The following is a 22,605-nucleotide window of genomic DNA, read 5'->3' as shown; positions in this document are numbered from 1 at the left end:
CTGATCTTCCTGTACCAACTCCTCCAAAAAGAAGTTAACTATCAGAAGAAAGCAGCAAGTCAGAAGATGAGCTAAACAGAGAGGAAGACTGTGACATCACAAATACAGTTGTAGCTGAGAGGAATCCTTACTGCCCAAACCAAAGAGACCTCAATGACCTCATCAGAGATCTTGGTTTGGCAAAATCAAATTGTGTGTTTTTTATTTCAAGGCTAAAGGAATGGGATTTATTTGATGACAGTGTGCAAGTGACCAGCCAAAGAGAACTTCACAAACATTTCTACAGCTTCTTTGCAAAGGAGGACAGGCTATGCTGCTGCAATGATGTATCAGGCTTGTTTGATGCTATTAGAATTGTTTGCAATGCAGATGAATGGAGACTCTTTAATGACAACTTCTTCAAAAGCTTAAAAGTTGTACTTCTGCAAAATGGTAACAAGCATCCATCTCTGCCTCTTGCTCATTCTGTATATCTTAAGGAGTACTATAGCAGTGTAAAGTTTCTACTGGAAACTTTGAAGTTGGGAAGTTATTGGAGACTTCAAGATGGTGGCTTTCTTGATGGGACTACAAGGAGGTTTTACCAAGAATCCCTGTTTTCACTACCTTTGGGACGGTAGAGACAGAGCAGCATGTTACCAGAGAAAACACTGGCCTCCAAGGATTGACAATACAGTGGGAGCACACAATATCAAACATGACCCATTGGTGAATCCTCAAAAGGTTTTGTTTCCTCCACTACACATCAAACTGGGTCTCGTGAAACAGTTTGTTACAGCTCTTGACAAACAGTCTGGTGACTTCAAATATCATCAAGACTTCTTTCCTAAGCTTTCAGAGGCAAAGGTGAAAGCTGGTATCTTCATTGGACCATAAGTAAGGAAAAGTATGGAGTGATCAGAATTTCTGCAGAAGATCACAGAAAAGAAGAAAAGCTTGGGAGTGTTTCATTGCTGTAGTACAGAGCATTCTTGGCAACAACAAGGCTGATAACTATGTGGAACTGTTTGAAGCTTTAGTGAAAAGATATGATGAGATGGGCCGCAGAATGTCCTTGAAGTTCCATATCCTAGATGCTCACCTCGACAACTTCAAAGAAAATATGGAAGCATATTCTGAGGAACAACGGGAGCGCTACCACCAAGATATGATGAACTATGAACAGAGATATCAGGGATCCTTCAGTGAAAACATGATGAGAGTTTATATTCGGGGGCTCATACGTATTGTATTCACGCAAATCAAGAAAAACTTTATTTTTAATCCTAAAAATTAGTTTCAGAGCTTTTAAAAATGTTTGTGTCATTTGAATTTATGTGTTTTGTTTTCTGTCCAAAAATTATGAAAATCATTTATTTATCTATTTATTTTTATTTATTTATTTATTTATCTATTTATTTATTTATTCATTTATTTATTCATTTATTTATTTCATTTATTTATTGTTTATTTTCATTTTTATTTATTTTTAAAATTAATTTATTTTTTATTTGTTTATTTATTTATTTATTTATTTTATTTTTTATTTTATTTTATTTTATTTTATTTTGCTTGCTAAAGCTCACTAAAAGGGCCTGATGTAATTTAATAACTTCATCGTAAACTCTCTCTCTCTCTCTCTCTCTCTCTCTCTCTCTCTCTCTCTCTCTCTCTCTCTCTCTCTCTCTCTCTCTCTCTCTCTCTCTCTCTCTCTCTCTCTCTCTCTCCTTCTCTTTTATCCTCCCGTTATTTCTCTTTTTCCTTTCTTTTCTGTGCTAACCACTAAGATAGTCAGTATGACGGTATCGTAACATGATGCTGACTTATAGTAAATGCTTCACGAACAAAATATTCTGAAGATAAAAAGAGCATCAAATATAGCCATTTCTTTCAAACCATATATTGGACAGGATATAAGTGATAGCCTGTCTTGAAGTAACACATCAGCCTGAAATTTACCATTTTTTCAGCAACTTACAAATGCAAAAGATTACGGAAACAGGGTGATAATTTGTCACCAAATGATGACCCTTTCCAGGCATAAGGAAGGTCAAAATGGCCTGGAGAATCAGAGTTGAGATACAGCTATTTGTAGCTCTAAAATGGAAAAGGGAACATTACTATTTAACTCCAAGAAAATACAGATGGCGACGATGATGTGTCATAGGGTAATTAGGATTTTTTTTCCTGGAAACGCTAGGAAATTGATTTGGAAATACATCAGCAACCACCTTGCAATCAGCCACTGTCTTATCAACATAAACAATACAGGAGGGGTAAGAAATCTTGGGAACTCTATTCCACATTTGTGGGAGTCTTAGTTGTAATCGAGGAGACACAGGGTTTCCAAGACGTTCGCCGTACATTACTTAAGAGCTTTTGAGCATGAACCCGCGCCCGTCGAAATGCGTCAATGAGCTGGATGTCCTTACGATGCCCATCATTACAATGTGTTCAACCGTCAGGAATTATGGTAGGAAGGAAGAGGTGATGTAAGGTGAAGGACGAATTTTCATTCATTTCATAGATATTTGACATTAAAGCAATTATCATTCCAGGGAAAATCAGTACTACTTATACGTATATCAGATTGCCCTACTAGGCGGAGGCTTAATGACAGAAGCATTTCCAGTTTGGTAAATCGAGAAGTGCCACTTGATCGACAGGATAGACATATAGACATGAATAGAGAAAACAGTTTTACAAAGTAAGAAGTTTAGAAATTTAGAAAACGGCGATAATTGTGGGGCACGTCTCATAGGCGGAATGTGGATAGCGAAGAAGTCGAAAGCACGCTCTCCACGTTGGCCAGTGAAAGAATATGGTAGCCAAAGCTGGTGATGAACACAAAAATCCTAAAGAACGGAGATGAAGGGATAAAAGTTAGAATGCTCTTAGCTTTGACAGTTATTTAGTCAAAGGATTTTAGATAGTTGGAGGAATTAAGAAAGAAATAGGCAGCACATATACATTTTGTAATGGTGGGAGAAATCAAGATTCAAAAGCGTAGGTAAGAGAGCACGGTGGATCATTGCATAGTAAAAATGTAACCGCTAGTTTTGGCTCGAGTAACAGAAAAATTAGAGTTAGAGGGAACATAAGAATACTCTTTTATATTAAGATAAACCTATTTGTCACGTTACACTTAAAACGGGGACTTTCGATCTCTCATATCACCAACCTACTCATCTCTCTCTCTCTCTCTCTCTCTCTCTCTCTCTCTCTCTCTCTCTCTCTCTCTCTCTCTCTCTCTCTCTCTCTCTCTCTCTCTCTCTCTCTCTCTCTCTCAATGCTTTTGAATCATCAATGGGAAGATTCTTAGGAATGAATTGTTCTTCTGGTCGTCGGTATTGCTTCCGTAAAGAACAATCCATCTCGGCCTTGTTGATGACCTTGGTAACATTATATATATATATATATATATATATATATATATATATATATATATATATATATATATATATATATATATATATATATATATATATATATATATATATATATATATATATATATACTCGTAATATATATATATATATATATATGTTAAATAGAAATTACCATGATTACTAAAAACTGTCGCAAGGTGATATATATATATATATATATATATATATATATATATATATATATATATATATATATATATATATATATATATATATATATATATATATATATATATATATATATATATATCAGCTCGCGACAGTTTTTAGTAATCATGGTAATTTCTATTTAATCTACAGTATATTCGCCCGTCTGCATCTTTTGCTATCCTTCTCCTCCAGATTTTTTATTTTCTTCTTTCTTGCGTCCTTATCTTCTCGGTTCGTGTTAATATCCTTTCGGTTATTCTTATATTTTCAAAGTTTACTGAAGTATGAGTAGTAGTAGTAGTAGTAGTAGTAGTAGTAGTAGTAGTATGTGACAAAAATAAACTTGCCAAAAGATATCAGTTGACACTTAAAATGGATGTAAATCTAAGACTACTTTTGTTGTTTGGTGTGGTCCTGAGACATAGATACTTTCTCAGTTTTATAGATGAGTCTCCGCGATGGTTGTTCATTAACGGCAAACCTCAGGAAGCCCTCCTAGTTCTCGGCAAGATGGCTCAATGGCATAATGTTGAAGTTCCACCTGAGGCAGCGATGACAGAACTGGTTGACGAACTGCAGGTATACGGAGAGAGAGAGAGAGAGAGAGAGAGAGAGAGAGAGAGAGAGAGAGAGAGAGAGAGAGAGAGAGAGAGAGAGAGAGAGAGAGAGAGAGAGAGAGAGAGAGAGAGAGAGAGAGAGAGAGAGAGAGAGAGAGAGAGAGAGAGAGAGAGAGAGAGAGAGAGAGAGAGAGAGAGAGAGAGAGAGAGAGAGAGAGAGAGAGAGAGAGAGAGAGAGAGAGAGAGAGAGAGAGAGAGAGAGAGAGAGAGAGAGAGAGAGAGAGAGAGAGAGAGAGAGAGAGAGAGAGAGAGAGAGAGAGAGAGAGAGAGAGAGAGAGAGAGAGAGAGAGAGAGAGAGAGAGAGAGAGAGAGAGAGAGAGAGAGAGAGAGAGAGAGAGAGAGAGAGAGAGAGAGAGAGAGAGAGAGAGAGAGAGAGAGAGAGAGAGAGAGAGAGAGAGAGAGAGAGAGAGAGAGAGAGAGAGAGAGAGAGAGAGAGAGAGAGAGAGAGAGAGAGAGAGAGAGAGAGATACAAAATTATTTCCTTCTTAGGAAACACGGGCTTCCACGACCCAGCAACAGCTGTCCTTGTGGGTTCTCTTCAAATCCATTATACATGGAGCCTTGATGTTGTTCAGGTGAGATTTCACTGGTCTCTTCGTCAATTGATTATTACTTTATGTATTTTGTCCGTGATAAAATGTTTATGATTTTTTATATTTTTTTCACAAGTATTCAACGTAGAGTTTTAGTTACCTTTTCTCTGTTGCCAGACACAAGAATGAGAAGGCTAATACTTGATAGACAATTATGATAGTCACCTATAGAATAAAGTAGATTCTTTTGAACTGAAAAGTAGAGGCAGCGGACTTCAATAATCGAAGAACAGGTACCCAGTACAGCTTCATAAGAACAGAGTGCAGTCAAGAGATACGGATTAAATATTATATCACATCACCTTTTCTCCTCTACCGTGTCCGTTGTCGTGCCAAATCTCTCCCCGGTCCAAATTTCTCCCTATTGAAACCACTATGCATGCGCACCATATCGAGGGGACAGCATTAAAACATCACCCAGGTGTTTTATATATTTTCACGTATTATCAACATCTTTATTTGAGGTTTTATTGACCAATTACCATTGCTTCATTGGATGTGGACATGTTAGGATAGGAATGGATCAAGTAAACAATAGTGAGTGATAACAGAGCACCAAAATCTTCTCCATGTGCAAGTATCAAGTCCTACCACCATGTTATGTATTTTACGCATTATCAACATTGTTGTGGAATTTTATTGACAAATTACTAAAGCTTCATCGACTGTGGAATATTTTAAGATAGGAATCTAGCAAGTAAACAAGAGCAGTGAGTGATAACAGAGCACCAAAATTTTCTCCCTTTGCATATGTCAAATCCTACCACCATGTTTTATGTTTAAAATTTTCCACAGAAAATAGATCATTAGCAATTTGTCAATAAAATTCCATATCCATGTTGATAATACGTAAAATACATAAATATAAAACATGGCGGTAGGACTTGACATAAGCAAAGGGAGAAGAACTTGATGTTCTGTTATCACTCACTACTCTTGTTTACTTGCTCAATTCCTGTCCTAACATATCCACACACAATGAAGCAATAGTAATGTTTTGATGCTGTCCCACGATACGATGCGCATGCGCAGTGGTGTCACCCGGGAGAAATTTGGCACGACACCGTCCCAATAGCGAAGAAAATATTTGTACTTCTTTATCCATCACTCACGCAAAAGTTAAGATAGACAATGTTACTATGCAGGACACCCCGTCTACGAATCATCACCCTCTTCATCTACGTTGACTTCCTCATGGTGGGGATGGTATACTTCGGACTATCACTCAGTGGGACGAACATAAGTGAGAATCCCTTCGTGTACATGGTGCTGTCCGGTGTTATGGAGGTACCAGCCTATTCTCTCACTATTCCCATTGTGCATCGCTACGGCAGAAAGCGCACGCTTTCCGTTTTGTTCGTCATCAGCGGAATCATTCTCCTTTGTTTAGCCTTCAGTTCTGCAGGTTAGTAGTACTAGTAGTACGGTACTAGCAGCAATATTAGGAGCAGCAGCAGTAGTGTTAAAAGTATTAGTAGGAGGACATGTCCACGCTTCCTTGAAAAATAGTAGTGATGGTAGTGGCAATAAAGAAATAAAAAAAAAGTAGTAGTAGTAGTAGTAGTAGTAGTCGTATCGTTGTTGTTGGTGATATTGTTGTTGTTACTGTCGTCTTCAAGGAAATAGTAGTAATATAATAGCAGTAATGTTATGGTAGTTGCTGAGTAAAGATTTAATAAAATGGTCAACCTTGGCATGACCATGACCAACAGCAATTTTCTCGTAAGATATTATATACAGAATATTTGGTGATCCGTTGCCATGATCTGCTGCCATGAAGGCATGCATCACCATTATTTATTTATTTATTTATTTCTATTTAACTCTCATCAGCGAAAAGCACCGTCGCAGTAACTCTCGCCTTGATGGGAAAGGTGACTATCACAGGGAGCTTCCAAATTGCCATCATCTTCTCTGGCGAACTTTTCCCAACGGAGGTGAGAAGTCGAGGCGTTAGTACCTCCTGCATGATGTCCCGACTAGGGGGGATTGTGGCGCCTTTCATCACGGATGTGGTGGTAAGTTTTCACGGCACGAATGAGTTGACAAGAGTGGAATTTATTGGACAGATAACCGAACGAGTAGATACTTTTTTTTTTTTTGGCAGCAGTGCCCCCATTGCTTCCTCAGTAGGTAGTTACATCATGTAACGCAAAACCATACTTAATTCATGTTACTTGTTGAACAGATGAACTGATGATGTATGAGGTCCACCTAAAAAAAGTTGACTTTTTTTTCTATTCACTTATAAATTGTTGTCAATCCTGCTCTTTCTTCTGGTACATGTAAGAAGGCAGAAGAAAATATGAGTATATGTTTTGCCTTGTGAAATGATCGCATATTGTCATTTTCTGCCCAATACGCTACTAACACTTGAATGTTTTTGCAGGATAATCTGATTAGAGCTTCATTTCTCTGAGACTTTCATGAGAGAGAGAGAGAGAGAGAGAGAGAGAGAGAGAGAGAGAGAGAGAGAGAGAGAGAACATCGTTCATGATATAATTCGAAAGAAAAAAAAAAAAAATATATATATATATATATATATATATATATATATATATATATATATATATATATATATATATATATATATATATATATATATATATATATATATATATATATATATATATGACAATGCTAAAATCTTCCGTTTTCTCTTCATTTCTATGAGGAAGGATAAATCTTTCACGAGACTGAGAAATCAAGCTCAACTCAGAATATTCTGTAAAACACTTTGTTAGGCGCGTAATGGGCGGAGAATTACGATGTTTTAACACTTCACTAGGCAAAACACACAGATTTTCTCCTCCCTTCTTACATATACAAGAGCAAGACTGATAAAAATTTATAAGTGAATAAAAAAAATATATATATATATATATATATATATATATATATATATATATATATATATATATATATATATATATATATATATATATATATATATATATATATATATATATATATATATATATATATATATATATATATATATATATATATATCTTCATACGACCTTAATCACACTGTATTGCAGGGTGAGCCGCTCGAGTTATCCTTCTCCATCTGTTTCTATCCATTGCATCATCTTCTTGCACTCCCAGCTTGTTCATATCACTCCTTATTACGTCTCTCCATCTTATTGTCTGTCTCCCAACCCTCCTTCTCCCCCTAACCTCCACCATCATTGCTTTCCTCACTGGTTCATCCTCTTCTCTCCTTATCACGTGACCAAAATATCTTGGTCTTGCTTCTCTTGCCTTATCCTTGATACTACATATTCCACACATTCTTCTTATATCTTTACTTTGTCTCCTTTCTAACAGTGAAATGCCAGCTATCCATCTCACCATCCTCATCTCCGTTCTCTCCAGAATGCCTTCCTCTTTCTTCCTTAAATACCATGTCTCTGCACCATACAGAACTACTGATCTCAACACAATTCTGTATATCTTCATTCTCAGCTTCAGTGGTATTTTCTTATCTAAGGTTACTCCACTCACTTCCCTCCATTTTTCCCATCCAGCTTTTACTCTTTGTCTAACTGCTTTTTCTGTTCCTCCTTCTTCTGCAATTACTGATCCTAGGTATTTGAAATCTATTGTCTGTTTCAGTCTTATGCCATTCTCTGATGTTACATTTATTTCCTCATAACCTTTTCTGTTGCTTACCATTACCTTTGTCTTTTGTGTGCTCACTTTCATTCCCTTTCTCTCCAGGTTGCCTTTCCATAACAAATATCTCTCCTGTAATTCTTCCTCCTTATCCGCAATGATGACTAGGTCGTCGGCGAACAGCAACTCGCACAAGTCCTCATTGTCTCTCACATCCATCGTTATTGTGTCCAACTCTATGAAAAAGAGAAAAGGACTCAAAGCTGATCCCTGATGGAGTCCTACTTCAACTGGGAAGGATTCCGTTTCCCCATACCTTATCTGCACTGTTGTTTTTGCTCCCTCATACATCATTTTCACTAGTCTTATCATCTTTTCTGGCACTCCTCTCTTCCTCAAGCTCCAGTACAATACTTTCCTAGCCACCCTGTCATACGCCTTCTGCAAGTCCACAAAACACCAATAAACTTTTCTGTTTCATTCTAGATATATTTCTTGTATCTGTCGCACAAAAAATGTTGCATCTACAGAGCTCAATCCCCTCATAAATCCAAATTGGTGGTTGTGTATTTTGACTATCTCTCAGTCTCCCTTCTATAACTCTAGTATTTTCAGACTATGCTCCAACAGCTCTGTAGTTTTTACAACTTAATATATCTCCTTTCTGCCTGTACAACTTAACCATTCTACTTTCCTTCCAGTCTTCAGGCATTTTCTCCGTGCTCCAAATCTTTTCTAACAATGACTATGTCCACTCCACTCCAAACTCTCCCAGTACTTTAATAATTTCTATTGTTACTTCAGATTTTCCTCCTGCCTTGTTAGCCTTTCCCTTCTACTTATGTTGGGTATTGGCCCTTCCACTGGTAATGTTTCACTCAGTTCTTCATATTCATTTTCCATGTTTAACAGGTTTGAGAAATATTCCTGTCATCTTTTTATGTCCTCTTCCATCATAAGAATGTCTCCGTTTTGGTCCTTTACTATTGCCAACTTCACCAACATCTTTCCTCATTTAATTTCTTACCTTTGCTACTCTGTATATAATCTCTCCGTCCGGTGTATCCAGCCTCTCATACCAATCTGTGTATGTATTACTCTTTGCTCTGGCTACTGCTCTTTTTGCCTGCTTCTTGACTTGTCTATAATTTTCTTTAGTGGTGTCATTCTCAATGTCTTTCATTTGTTTTAGTGCTAACTTCTTATCCTTTATTGCAGCTTGAACCCTGTCATTCCACCACCATGTATCTTTCTCTTTTGGTTTTCCACTTGTCTTACCACAAATCTCTGTTGCTTTTGCTACTAATAAATCTTTCATATCTTCCCACACCTCCTCTGTTGTTTCTGGTAAGCTGCCAGTTCTGTCTTTCCCTGAACGTTTCTTCAACTTTGTTTCTAAACTCATTCTTCTTTTCACTTTTCAGCTCCCAGACTTTAATCTTCTTTCTTTTTTCTCTCCTTCTCTCCCTTCCACTTTTCATCCTAAAATCTGCTACTAATAATCTATGTTGTGTCACCACTTCTTTTTCCAGTTCTTGGTCTTGTTTCCCACTATCTTCTTTAACCGCAGTCGTGGGTTCTGCGGTACCCTTTGCCCATTTTCCACTGCAACCAGGGGTTGTTGCAGCGCGTCGCTTAAGGGGGACGCCCTAGCCATACTATTGTCCACAAATAACTCCCGATTGACTAGGTTGACTAGACCTGTCAGCAACACTCCCCATTTATCCGGCACTGAGTTGGGCTGGCTTGCACCCGCAGTGGCTGCGTTATCTATCTATCTATCTATCTAACTATCTACACACACACACACACACACACACACACACACACACACACACCGAAAAGGAGGAGAGAGAACTGAGAAGGCTTCAGTTGGAGGCTGAAGCTGAAGAAAGGAGATTAAAGAATGAGGAGGCTAGAGAAGCCAGAGAAGACAGGAGACTAGAAGACGAGAGAGAGACAAGGAGGCTTAAAGCCGAAAAGGAGAAAGAAATGAAGTTACTTCAGGCGGAGAAGAAGCTGAAGATGTATGAGAGGGAAGAGGCTGAGAAGAATGTTCTAGTTGGAGAAGTTAATTCACCTCATACATCTTCAGCTCCTTCTCCGCCTGAAGTAACTTCATTTCTCTCGTCTTCTAGTCTCCTGGCTTCTCTGGCTTCTCTAGCCTCCTCATTCTTTAATCTCCTTTCCTCAGCTTCAGCCTCCAACTGAAGCCTTCTCAGCTCTCTCTCCTCCTTTTCGGTCTCTACATAAGAACAAAAGAACATAAGAAATAAGGGAAGCTGCAAGAAGCGACCAGGCTTACACGTGGCAGTCCCTTTATGAAATATACCTATCTATTTCCACCTATCATCCCCATCCATAAACCCGTCTAATCTTCTCTTAAAGCTCCCTAATATCTTAACACTAACAACATGATTGCTGAGTCCGTTCCACTCATCTACCACTCTATTTGAGAACCAATTTCTTCCTATCTCTTTCTTAAACCTAAATTTTTAAACCTTGAACCCGTTATTTCTTGTTCTATCCTGGTTGCTGATCCTAAGAATTTTGCTTACATCACCCTTGTTATAACTCTTATTCCACTTAAAGACTTCTATTAGGTCCCCCTTTAACCTACGTCTCGCTAAAAGAATGTAAATTTAACAGCTTCAATCTCGCCTCGTAAGGAATACTCCTCATCCCCTGTATCCTTTTGGTCATTCTCCTCTGTAATGATTTTAATAGACCTGTATCTTTCCTGTAATGTGAGAACCAGAACTACACAGCGTAGTCTATATAAGGTCTGACCAGCGCCAAATATAACTTTAATATCACTTCGGGCCTTCTATTTTTAACACTCCTAAAAATTAATCCTAATACCCTACTTGCCCTGTTTCTGGCCTCTATGCATAGCTTACCTAGACGGAGTTCAGAGCTAACCATAACTCCTGGTTTGCATTTGTTGATATTAAACTGCATTTGCCATCTGTCCGTCCATTCATTCATCCTATCTAAATCTGCCTGTAAGGCGATGGCATCCGATTCCGACTTAATTCATCTATCTATCTTTCTGTCATCCGCAAATTTACTAACATCCCTAGTAATTCCACTATCCAAGACATTGATATATATATTGAAAACAACAATGGTCCTAATACTGATTCCTGTGGCACCCCACTAGATGACCCCACTCGGATTTCGAGCCGAGTGGGGTGATTGATTAGTTTAAGTTTTGGTGCCGCAACATCACGGTCATATGGCGCCGCTACAAACGTTTAAAAAGGACAAAGATTGCAATTTTTAGAATATCGGTATTAATATTATAGGCATGGTAAAAATTGTTAAAAGACCACAATGAAAGAAAACATGAAAAAGAAAATGGGAAGAGCCAGAAAAAATTAGAGGGTTAGTAAAGTGGTGTTAGCTACTTAATTTAATTTTATTTAATTTAATTTAAAGTGACAGGATACTGACCCCCACTGTCCCAGACTAATATGTCTGGCGTTGTCTATTCCATACCCAAGACACTGACCCCACTAACCCAATCCCCAAGGCCCAGATTTGTTCGTTACGTGTCTTTCTCACTTGCCTCCATGTTCTCCCAGTGCAAAAATAAGTTTGTTTGTTTTTTTTATGTAGGAAGGATACTGGCCAAGGCCAACAAAAATCTAATAAAAAAAATGCCCACTGAAATGCCAGTCCCATAAAAGGGTCAAAGCAGTGGTCAAAAATTGGTGGATAAGTGTCTTGAAACCTCCCTCTTGAAGGAATTCAAGTCATAGGAAGGTGGAAATACAGAAGCAGGCAGGGAGTTCCAGAGTTTACCAAAGAAAGGGATGAATGATTGAGAATACTGGTTAACTCTTGCGTTAGAGAGGTGGACAGAATAGGGGTGAGAGAAAGAAGAAAGTCTTGTTCAGCAAGGCCGCGGAAGGAGGGGAGGCATGCAGTTAGCAAGATCAGAAGAGCAGTTGGCATGAAAATAGCGGTAGAATACAGCTAGATATGCAACATTGCGGCGGTGAGAGAGGGGCTGAAGACAGTCAGTTAGAGGAGAGGAGTTGATGAGACGAAAAGCTTTTGATTCCACCCTGTCTAGAAGAGCAGTATGAGTGGAACCCCCCCAGACATGTGAAGCATACTCCATACATGGACGGATAAGGCCCTTGTACAGAGTTAGCAGCTGGGGGGGGGTGAGAAAAACTGGCGGAGACGTCTCAAAACACTTAACTTCATAGAAGCTGTTTTAGCTAGAGATGAGATGTGAAGTTTCCAGTTCAGATTATAAGTAAAGGACAGACCGAGGATGTTCAGTGTAGAAGAGGGGGACAGTTGAGTGTCATTGAAGAAGAGGGGATAGTTGTCTGGAAGGTTGTGTCGAGTTGATAGATGGAGGAATTGAGTTTTCGAGGCATTGAACAATACCAAGTTTGCTCTGCCCCAATCAGAAATTTTAGAAAGATCAGAAGTCAGGCGTTCTGTGGCTTCCCTGCGTGATATGTTTACCTCCTGAAGGGTTGGACGTCTATGAAAAGATGTGGAAAAGTGCAGGGTGGTATCATCAGCATAGGAGTGGATAGGACAAGAAGTCTGGTTTAGAAAATCATTAATGAATAATAAGAAGAGAGTGGGTGACAGGACAGAACCCTGAGGAACACCACTGTAAATAGATTTAGGAGAAGAACAGTGACCGTCTACCACAGCAGCAATAGAACGTTCAAAAAGGAAACTTGAGATGAAGTTACAGAGAGAAGGATAGAAACCGTAGGAGGGTAGTTCGGAAATCAAAGCTTTGTGCCAGACTCTATCAAAGGCTTTTGATATGTCCAAGGCAACAGCAAAAATTTAACCAAAGTCTCTAAAAGAGGATGACCAAGACTCAGTAAGGAAAGCCAGAAGATCACCAGTAGAGCGGCCTTGACGGAACCCATACTGGCGATCAGATAGAAGGTTGTGAAGTGATAGATGTTTAAGAATCTTCCTGTTGAGGATAGATTCAAAAACTTTAGATAAACAGGAAATTAAAGCAATAGGACGGTAGTTTGAGGGATTAGAGCGGTCACCCTTTTTAGGAACAGGTTGAATGTAGGCAAACTTCCAGCAAGAAGAAAAGGTAGATGTTGACAGACAGAGCTGAAAGAGTTTGACTAGGCAAGGTGCAAGCACGGAGGCACAGTTTCGGAGAACAATAGGAGGGACGCCATCAGGTCCATAAGCCTTCCGAGGGTTTAGGCCAGCGAGGGCATGGAAAACATCATTGCGAAGAATTTTAATACGTGGCATGAAGTAGTCAGAGGGTCGAGGAGAGGGAGGAACAAGCCCAGAATCATCCAAGGTAGAGTTTTTAGCAAAGGTTTGAGCAAAGAGTTCAGCTTTAGAAATAGATGTGATAGCAGTGGTGCCATCTGGTTGAAGTAGAGGAGGGAAAGAAGAAGCAAAGTTATTGGAGATATTTTTGGCTAGATGCCAGAAATCACGAGGGGAGTTAGATCTTGAAAGGTTTTGACATTTTCTTTTAATGAAGGAGTTTTTGGCTAGTTGGAGAACAGACTTGGCTTGGTTCCGGGCAGAAATATAAAGTGCATGAGATTCTGGTGATGGAAGGCTTAAGTACCTTTTGTGGGCTACCTCTCTGTCATGTATAGCACGAGAACAAGCTGTGTTAAACCAAGGTTTAGAAGGTTTAGGACGAGAAAAAGAGTGAGGAATGTACGCCTCCATGCCAGACACTATCACCTCTGTTATGCGCTCATCACACAAAGACGGGTCTCTGACACGGAAGCAGTTGTCATTCCAAGGAAAATCAGCAAAATACCTCCTCAGGTCCCCCCAACTAGCAGAGGCAAAACGCCAGAGGCACCTTCGCTTAGGGGGATCCTGAGGAGGGATTGGAGTGATAGGACAAGATAAAGATATGAGATTGTGATCGGAGGAGCCCAACGGAGAAGAAAGGGTGACAGCATAAGCAGAAGGATTAGAGGTCAGGAAAAGGTCAAGAATGTTGGGCGTATCTCCAAGACGGTCAGGAATACGAGTAGGGTGTTGCACCAATTGCTCTAGGTCATGGAGGATAGCAAAGTTGTAGGCTAGTTCACCAGGATGGTCAGTGAAGGGAGAGGAAAGCCAAAGCTGGTGGTGAACATTGAAGTCTCCAAGAATGGAGATCTCTGCAAAAGGGAAGAGGGTCAGAATGTGCTCCACTTTGGAAGTTAAGTAGTCAAAGAATTTCTTATAGTCAGAGGAGTTAGGAGATAGGTATACAGCACAGATAAATTTAGTATGAGAATGACTCTGTAGTCGCAGCCAGATGGTGGAAAACTCGGAAGATTCAAGAGCGTGGGCACGAGAGCAGGTGAAGTCATTGCGCACATAAACGCCGCATCCAGCTTTGGATCGAAAATGAGGATAGAGAAAGTAGGAGGGAACAGAAAAGGGGCTATTGTCAGTTGCCTTAGACACCTGAGTTTCAGTGAGGAAAAGAAGATGAGGTTTAGAAGAGGAGAGGTGGTGTTCTACAGATTGAAAATTAGATCTTAGACCGCGAATGTTGCAGAAGTTAATGAAGAAAAAGTTGAGGGGGGTGTCAAGACACTTAGGGTCGTCGACGGAAAGGCAGTCCGACCTGGGGACATTTATGGTCCCCTCCCCAGATGGGGACTCCGAGGCTGGTGTAGGAGTCGCCATGATTTTAAAATTTTTGAGTGAAGGGTGTGTGTGTTATTAGGTGCTTGTAGTTTTGTGTGGAGGTAGAGAGTTGTCTTTAGAGGGCTGTGACTGCCCCCTTGTGTTGTGAGACACAAAGGGAAACGTTCAGTGAGGTCACAGCTGGGTTTAATGATAAGTTCACAGTACCCCCTGAACAGTGCTTTAGACCTCACTGGGAGTAATTATCGTTTCGGCAGGTGCCTACTGCCTCCTCCTCCTGAACTGCCCAATATTATATTACTTACAATATGATTATAAAAACAGTTAAAAGATAATCTGTCCAATCTGTTCTGTCCAATATTATATTACTTTTAAAATATATAAAAGAGCACTTAAAAGGTAATCTATAATTTGTTTAGAAGACCAGCCTTTCCCACAAACATAAGAACCTCATGTCCCGGGGACAGAACCCTCTCTCCAAGTATCAGCGACATCTGGAAAGTCCGATCCTCATCGCGACAGCGAAAGAGATATCGCTCCCGCAGCTCCACCATACTGGGACACTCCACTAGAAAGTTTCACACTGTAAGGAGAACTAAACAATCATCACAGAATGATTGGGTTTCCTGGGACATGAGGTAACCATGAGTGAGACGTGTGACCTGTCCGGAGACGGGCCAGTGCAGTCTCTGAGTTGCGCCCCTACACATAGACATATGTCCATAGGCGGAAAGTTGCAGAGGTTATCTCCCCCATCTTAGTCATGGCAACCACATCTTCCCACCTGCCCTGCCAGCTGGCAAGAACTGCTACCCTTATACTTGTGTATAAATCATAAAAGGGAATAGTGGTGGAAGGAGCAACCTGAGTAACCGCCTCTTTAGCCAGCCAGCCTATTGGCCTTCTCATTACCGTGAACTCCCACACGTGCTAGTACCCAACAAAATGTTATGTGATATTCTCTGCGCTGAAGCAAGTGAAACCACTCAAAAACAGATTAAATTAGGAGAGGGAGAGAGGAAGTAAAATAGTCCACGGCAGACAACGCACTACAAGGGTCTCTAAAAATAGTAAAACTTACAACCGGTAAAGTAAAAGTTATTTTTAGGGCAAAAATAATGGCAGGTAACTCTAAAAACAGAAAAAAAAAAAAAAAAGCTCTATAAACAAAGGCAACTCAGAAGGCTATAGCCTCGACAGAAGGAAGGGAATATAACACTATATCCCACTCCTGTTTCAGACTTTGAACCATCTGTGTAGACAGGGACGGAGCCAGAGTGTGTTGAAGAGTGTTCAACAAATAAAGCATGAGACTTATTGTGATAATAAGTTTTTTTTTATTATTATTATTAAAAGCAGGAGGGCAGATCGATATCCGCGAAAACTGCCAATACCCGACCCTTGGGAGGCGATGGGGGCAAATGGAGATGGAGGGTATATCAAACTCGGCATGGCAGACTTCACCCGATATCCAAGTCTTAGGAAAATTATGGCGAACATCATATAAGGGAGAACGTGCATCATGAGAAACTGTCTCAGAGAAACAGCGTCAGGAAGGCGGTGGATTCAATACCAACACCTCATTAGTAGAGACAGTGGCAAGACACCAGCATCCACCAGCAAGCTAAGGATTGGGGATAAGCGGAACGCACCAAGACGAATACCAGCGTGGTGCACAGAATCCAACACACGCAGCCGAGCCTCAGTGGCAGACGAATAGATTTCACAACCGTACTCTAATTTAGAAAGAATAAGAGTTCGGTGCAGGGCTAGAAGGGTCTGTCTGTCAGCGCCCCAACAAGTATGAGCCAAAACTCTTAGAAGTGACAGCGCCTTCATGCATGCCGTCTTAATATAACGAAGGTGGGGTACCCAAGTCAGCTGACTGTCAAATGTAAGTCCCAGGAAACGAGTTTCTTCCACACAAGAGATTCTTCTATCATATAGATACAAGTCTGTGTCAGGGTGAATACCAGGAAGGCGGCAAAAATGCATGGCCACAATCTTAGAAGCCAAGAAACGAAATCCCAAGTTGCACCCCACTGAGAAATTCTATTGAGTGCCACCTGCAGCTTCTTCTTAATCAATGGCATCCGAGCTGCAGAAAAGGAAATAGACAAGTCATCGATATAAAAGCTACCAAGAACTCCTTCCGGAAGTATACCAATGATACTGTTTATAGCTACAGCGAAAAGTGTGACACTAAGTTAAGTACACTTCCTTGTGGCACGCCATCTTCAAGTGGGCGTACTCCTGACAGATCGCCACCAATCCGTACCTGTAAAAAACTATGACATAAAAACTATTGTATAAAAACAGGGAATCGGCTACGAAAGCCAAACTCAAACAAAGTAAAATCCCATGACGCCAGGCTGTGTTATAAGCTTTATCTAAATCAAAAAAGACTATGACATGGTGTTGCTTATTAGCAAATGCCTCACAAATGGAAGATTTCAGTCGTAGATCGCATTTTCCAGAAACCACACTGAACTGGAGACAGGTAATTGCCTCTCTCCAAGTACTACAAAAGCCTGATATTTACCATCTTTTCCAGCAACAAATGCATGAGGTTAAAGAAATGGGGCGATAATTGCTTGTTAACTGATGATCTTTTCCAGGCTTTGGAATGGGAATAATTACAGCCACACCGCAAGGGGATAGAAAATCATCACCATTCCAAATAAACGCAAATTCCACAAAAAGGAATATGGGATGTCATCAGAATCCAGGGATGAATCATGGCACTAGGACAAAACCATTCGTAGCTCAGACCGAGAAAATGGGACATTATAAGACTCTCCACCAGGAGACACTTGCAAAGTGTTCAACAAACAGATTGGCATCATGGGATAAAACAGTTGGGGAAGGAGCAGATTACTTCCCAGATATTTTGCGGACTTTGTTGAAGACCTCGGTGAGTGGTGTGCGAACTATGATGGAAGAGACTCCTGCTGAGCTTTTTAAGGTACGGCGAGTATGGGCACGCGCTTCTTGAAAAGCTTCCAAACCGTGGACGTCCCCACGATGCCGTCGAAGCCGAGAAAAGGCTGCACGCTTTTCTTGAACAGCGTCTGTACAAACCGCATTCCACCAAGTAACAAAACGTTTAGGAAATCTCCAGATGTCTTAGAGATGGACTGAATACCACCGGAATGCAAGACATCAGTAAAGTAGGTTGCAGCCTCATCACAGTTTCCAGTCTTATCCATTGAGCGGGCAAGGGTGGTGAGATCTTTGAATTAGTGCCAAACCTTCTTATCTAACCGCCATCGGGGAGGACGTGACTGTGGTGCAGAATCAGCTGACTCCGATAAAATTGGGAAGTGATCGCTCCCATGTACATCTGGTAAAACTTCCCACTTCAAATCAAGAAAAGAATCCTCGATAAAACAAACAATTAAAAGACCACGAGGGTTGACAGCGTCATTATCCCACAAAGGATGGCGACCATTGAAGTTTTCCAATAAAATAAGAGGAGAAGGAAGATCATTTAAAATATTATCAAGTTCATTTCTCTCAATAGGAACACTAGGAGGCAGATACAGGCTGCACAATGAATAAAAACGTTTTATAAAAATCTTAAGAGCAACAACCTTTTTTTTTTTTTTTTTTTTTTTTATGTAGGAAGGATACTGGCCAAGGGCAACAAAAATCTAATAAAAAAAATGCCCACTGAAATGCCAGTCCCTAAAAGGGTCAAAGCAGTGGTCAAAAATTGGTGGATAAGTGTCTTGAAACCTCCCTCTTGAAGGAATTCAAGTCATAGGAAGGTGGAAATACAGAAGCAGGCAAGGAGTTCCAGAGTTTACCAGAGAAAGGGATGAATGATTGAGAATACTGGTTAACTCTTGCGTTAGAGAGGTGGACAGAATAGGAGTGAGAGAAAGAAGAAAGTCTTGTGCAGCGAGGCCGCGGAAGGAGGGGAGGCATGCAGTTAGCAAGATCAGAAGAGCAGTTAGCATGAAAATAGCGGTAGAAGACAGCTAGAGATGCAACATTGCGGCGGTGAGAGAGAGGCTGAAGACAGTCAGTTAGAGGAGAGGAGTTGATGAGACGAAAAGCTTTTGATTCCACCCTGTCTAGAAGAGCAGTATGAGTGGAACCCCCCCAGACATGTGAAGCATACTCCATACATGGACGGATAAGGACCTTGTACAGAGTTAGCAGCTGCGGGGGTGAGAAAAACTGGCGGAGACGTCTCAGAACACCTAACTTCATGGAAGCTGTTTTAGCTAGAGATGAGATGTGAAGTTTCCAGTTCAGATTATAAGTAAAGGACAGACCGAGGATGTTCAGTGTAGAAGAGGGGGATAGTTGAGTGTCATTGAAGAAGAGGGGATAGTTGTCTGGAAGATTGTGTCGAGTTGATAGATGGAGGAATTGAGTTTTTGAGGCATTGAACAATACCAAGTTTGCTCTGCCCCAATCAGAAATTTTAGAAAGATCAGAAGTCAGGCGTTCTGTGGCTTCCCTGCGTGATATGTTTACCTCCTGAAGGGTTGGACGTCTATGAAAAGACGTGGAAAAGTGCAGGGTGGTATCATCAGCATAGGAGTGGATAGGACAAGAAGTTTGTTTTAGAAGATCATTAATGAATAATAAGAAGAGAGTGGGTGACAGGACAGAACCCTGAGGAACACCACTGTTAATAGATTTAGGAGAAGAACAGTGACCGTCTACCACAGCAGCAATAGAACGGTCAGAAAGGAAACTTGAGATGAAGTTACAGAGAGAAGGATAGAAACCGTAGGAGGGTAGTTTGGAAATCAAAGCTTTGTGCCAGACTCTATCAAAGGCTTTTGATATGTCCAAGGCAACAGCAAAAGTTTCACCAAAGTCTCTAAAAGAGGATGACCAAGACTCAGTAAGGAAAGCCAGAAGATCACCAGTAGAGCGGCCTTGACGGAACCCATACTGGCGATCAGATAGAAGGTTGTGAAGTGATAGATGTTTAAGAATCTTCCTGTTGAGGATAGATTCAAAAACTTTAGATAAGCAGGAAATTAAAGCAATAGGACGGTAGTTTGAGGGATTAGAGCGGTCACCCTTTTTAGGAACAGGTTGAATGTAGGCAAACTTCCAGCAAGAAGGAAAGGTAGATGTTGACAGACAGAGCTGAAAGAGTTTGACTAGGCAAGGTGCAAGCACGGAGGCACAGTTTCGGAGAACAATAGGAGGGACCCCATCAGGTCCATAAGCCTTCTGAGGGTTTAGGCCAGCGAGGGCATGGAAAACATCATTACGAAGAATTTTAATACGAGGCATGAAGTAGTCAGAGGGTGGAGGAAAGGGAGGAACAAGCCCAGAATCGTCCAAGGTAGAGTTTTTAGCAAAGGTTTGAGCAAAGAGTTCAGCTTTAGAAATAGATGTGATAGCAGTGGTGCCATCTGGTTGAAGTAGAGGAGGGAAAGAAGAAGAAGCAAAGTTATTGGAGATATTTTTGGCTAGATGCCAGAAATCACGAGGGGAGTTAGATCTTGAAAGGTTTTGACATTTTCTGTTAATGAAGGAGTTTTTGGCTAGTTGGAGAACAGACTTGGCATGGTTCCAGGCAGAAATATAAAGTGCATGAGATTCTGGTGAAGGAAGGCTTAAGTACCTTTTGTGGGCCACCTCTCTATCATGTATAGCACGAGAACAAGCTGTGTTAAACCAAGGTTTAGAAGGTTTAGGACGAGAAAAAGAGTGAGGAATGTACGCCTCCATGCCAGACACTATCACCTCTGTTATGCGCTCAGCACACAAAGACGGGTCTCTGACACGGAAGCAGTAGTCATTCCAAGGAAAATCAGCAAAATACCGCCTCAGGTCCCCCCAACTAGCAGAGGCAAAACGCCAGAGGCACCTTCGCTTAGGGGGATCCTGAGGAGGGATTGGAGTGATAGGACAAGATAAAGATATGAGATTGTGATCGGAGGAGCCCAACGGAGAAGAAAGGGTGACAGCATAAGCAGAAGGATTAGAGGTCAGGAAAAGGTCAAGAATGTTGGGCGTATCTCCAAGACGGTCAGGAATACGAGTAACCTGCAGCAGCAAGTGAATCTGTAGGTGGATAAAAGGAATATCATTGCGAATAAAGATGGCAGTTCCATCGTGGTGGTCCTGACCAGGAAATGGAGTGGAGAAGGAAGCACGATACCCTGGGGAAAGAAAGTGTGCTGATTCTCCGAGCATTGTCTCTTCCAAACAAATGCAAACAGAAGAAAATTTAAAAATCAACACCAGGAATTCCTCCCAGGAGGCACGCAAACCGCGACAATTCCACTGCAGAATCTTGAATTTTATTATTTTGAGGTTAGAAGCTTCTCTTTGCCAACCTGACTTGTTGCCTTACTCGGCCAGCGAGGTTTATCTGATCCTACGTTACTTGTAGGCGCAGTAACCTGAGATTTTTGTAACTGATGTGGGGATAGCTACCTGCACGCGAGTCTCCGAAACTCCTGAAGAGACAAGAGGAAAGGATTCCTCGATAAAGACATATCAGTATCGCTCTTGGAGGAAGTCTTATTCGAATGATGTGAAGAGAAACTCACTATATCCATATCAAAAATGGATTAATCACTTTGACTGATTATGTATGGCTCAGGGACATCTGACATCCCCACAGATATTTTCATTGAGTCTAAAGACTCAGCAGACCCCCGGGAACGTTTCTGGTAGGACTGAACAGGTAGCGTGGGAGAATTGTTAATATGTTGTTGTAGCGGTTTAAAAGTCTTGGAAGTCGTTCCTGGTTTGGAATCCATGTGGGCGTGGACTTAGACAATATGTACTTTTGTACGAGGAGTTTGTGATGTAGCTGGTGAAGATGCAATGGAAGGCTTTCCTGAAGATGTAGTAGAGGGCTTGGTTGAAGATGCAGAGGAAGTGACACTTTTCAGAAAAGAAAACCTGTTGCAGACAGTGAGTGAAGCAGCGACATTCTCACAGAAGCAGGAAGAAACAATTGATGGTTGAGAAAGGCAGAAAGGTGTTGCAGCCTTATTTCGTGTGGTAGAAATAAAGGAACTAGAGTGGACAGAGGAGGTGTACGTATTTGCCCCACCATCTTTCTGTTTAAAAAGAAGTTCTCGCCTGGCACTGCCAAGAATTAAAAATTAGCCAGCTGAAGGAAGTCCTGCTCAAGACGGTACCTCTTACATTGTTGAGAACGTAGTAGATGAGCTTCCCTGCAGAAGAAGCAATAAGGGTTTGATTCGCATTCAGGGGTACGGTGGAATCAAGGGCAGAGCAATGACCACAACGTAGAAGACTTGTACAGTTGTTCCTTCTAAGACCGAACTCGTAACAGCGGTAACATTGCAATGGACGATCGATGAAAGCCTTTACTGGGAGAGAGAGAGGAATGGTCTTAACACGGTCAGGGGGAAAAGAACAATAGAATGTGAACATTATCATATTACCATTGCCTGTAATCTTGACCACTAGTTCAGCATTATCTGAACATAACTGAAGAATGTCATCTGAGAGTTTGTACAGGTCCTGGCTGTAAATACGTCCTTTACAGTAACTGAATGTTCGGTGTAGCTTGGTAAATTAAGACTCCATCAGAAGAGCATGGTAGATGGAG

General features: G+C 40.8%; 1 protein-coding gene across 1 annotated transcript in view; it reads left to right on the top strand.

Annotated features, from left to right (window-relative positions):
• LOC135111514 (organic cation transporter protein-like) overlaps nt 1-22,605 on the top strand; it is an 87,384-nt gene that overhangs the window by 26,228 nt on the left and 38,551 nt on the right. The window contains exons 6-9 of the mRNA XM_064024881.1: nt 4,016-4,157; nt 4,685-4,770; nt 5,934-6,193; nt 6,622-6,806. Of these exons, the coding sequence (XP_063880951.1) occupies nt 4,016-4,157; nt 4,685-4,770; nt 5,934-6,193; nt 6,622-6,806 (673 nt within the window). The remainder of the gene's footprint in view (nt 1-4,015; nt 4,158-4,684; nt 4,771-5,933; nt 6,194-6,621; nt 6,807-22,605) is intronic.

This window comes from Scylla paramamosain, chromosome 22 (genome assembly GCF_035594125.1).
Source record: "Scylla paramamosain isolate STU-SP2022 chromosome 22, ASM3559412v1, whole genome shotgun sequence".
Classification (NCBI taxonomy): domain Eukaryota; kingdom Metazoa; phylum Arthropoda; class Malacostraca; order Decapoda; family Portunidae; genus Scylla; species Scylla paramamosain.
Note: the sequence above shows the minus strand (reverse complement) of the source record. Positions and strands in the feature narration are given on the sequence as shown.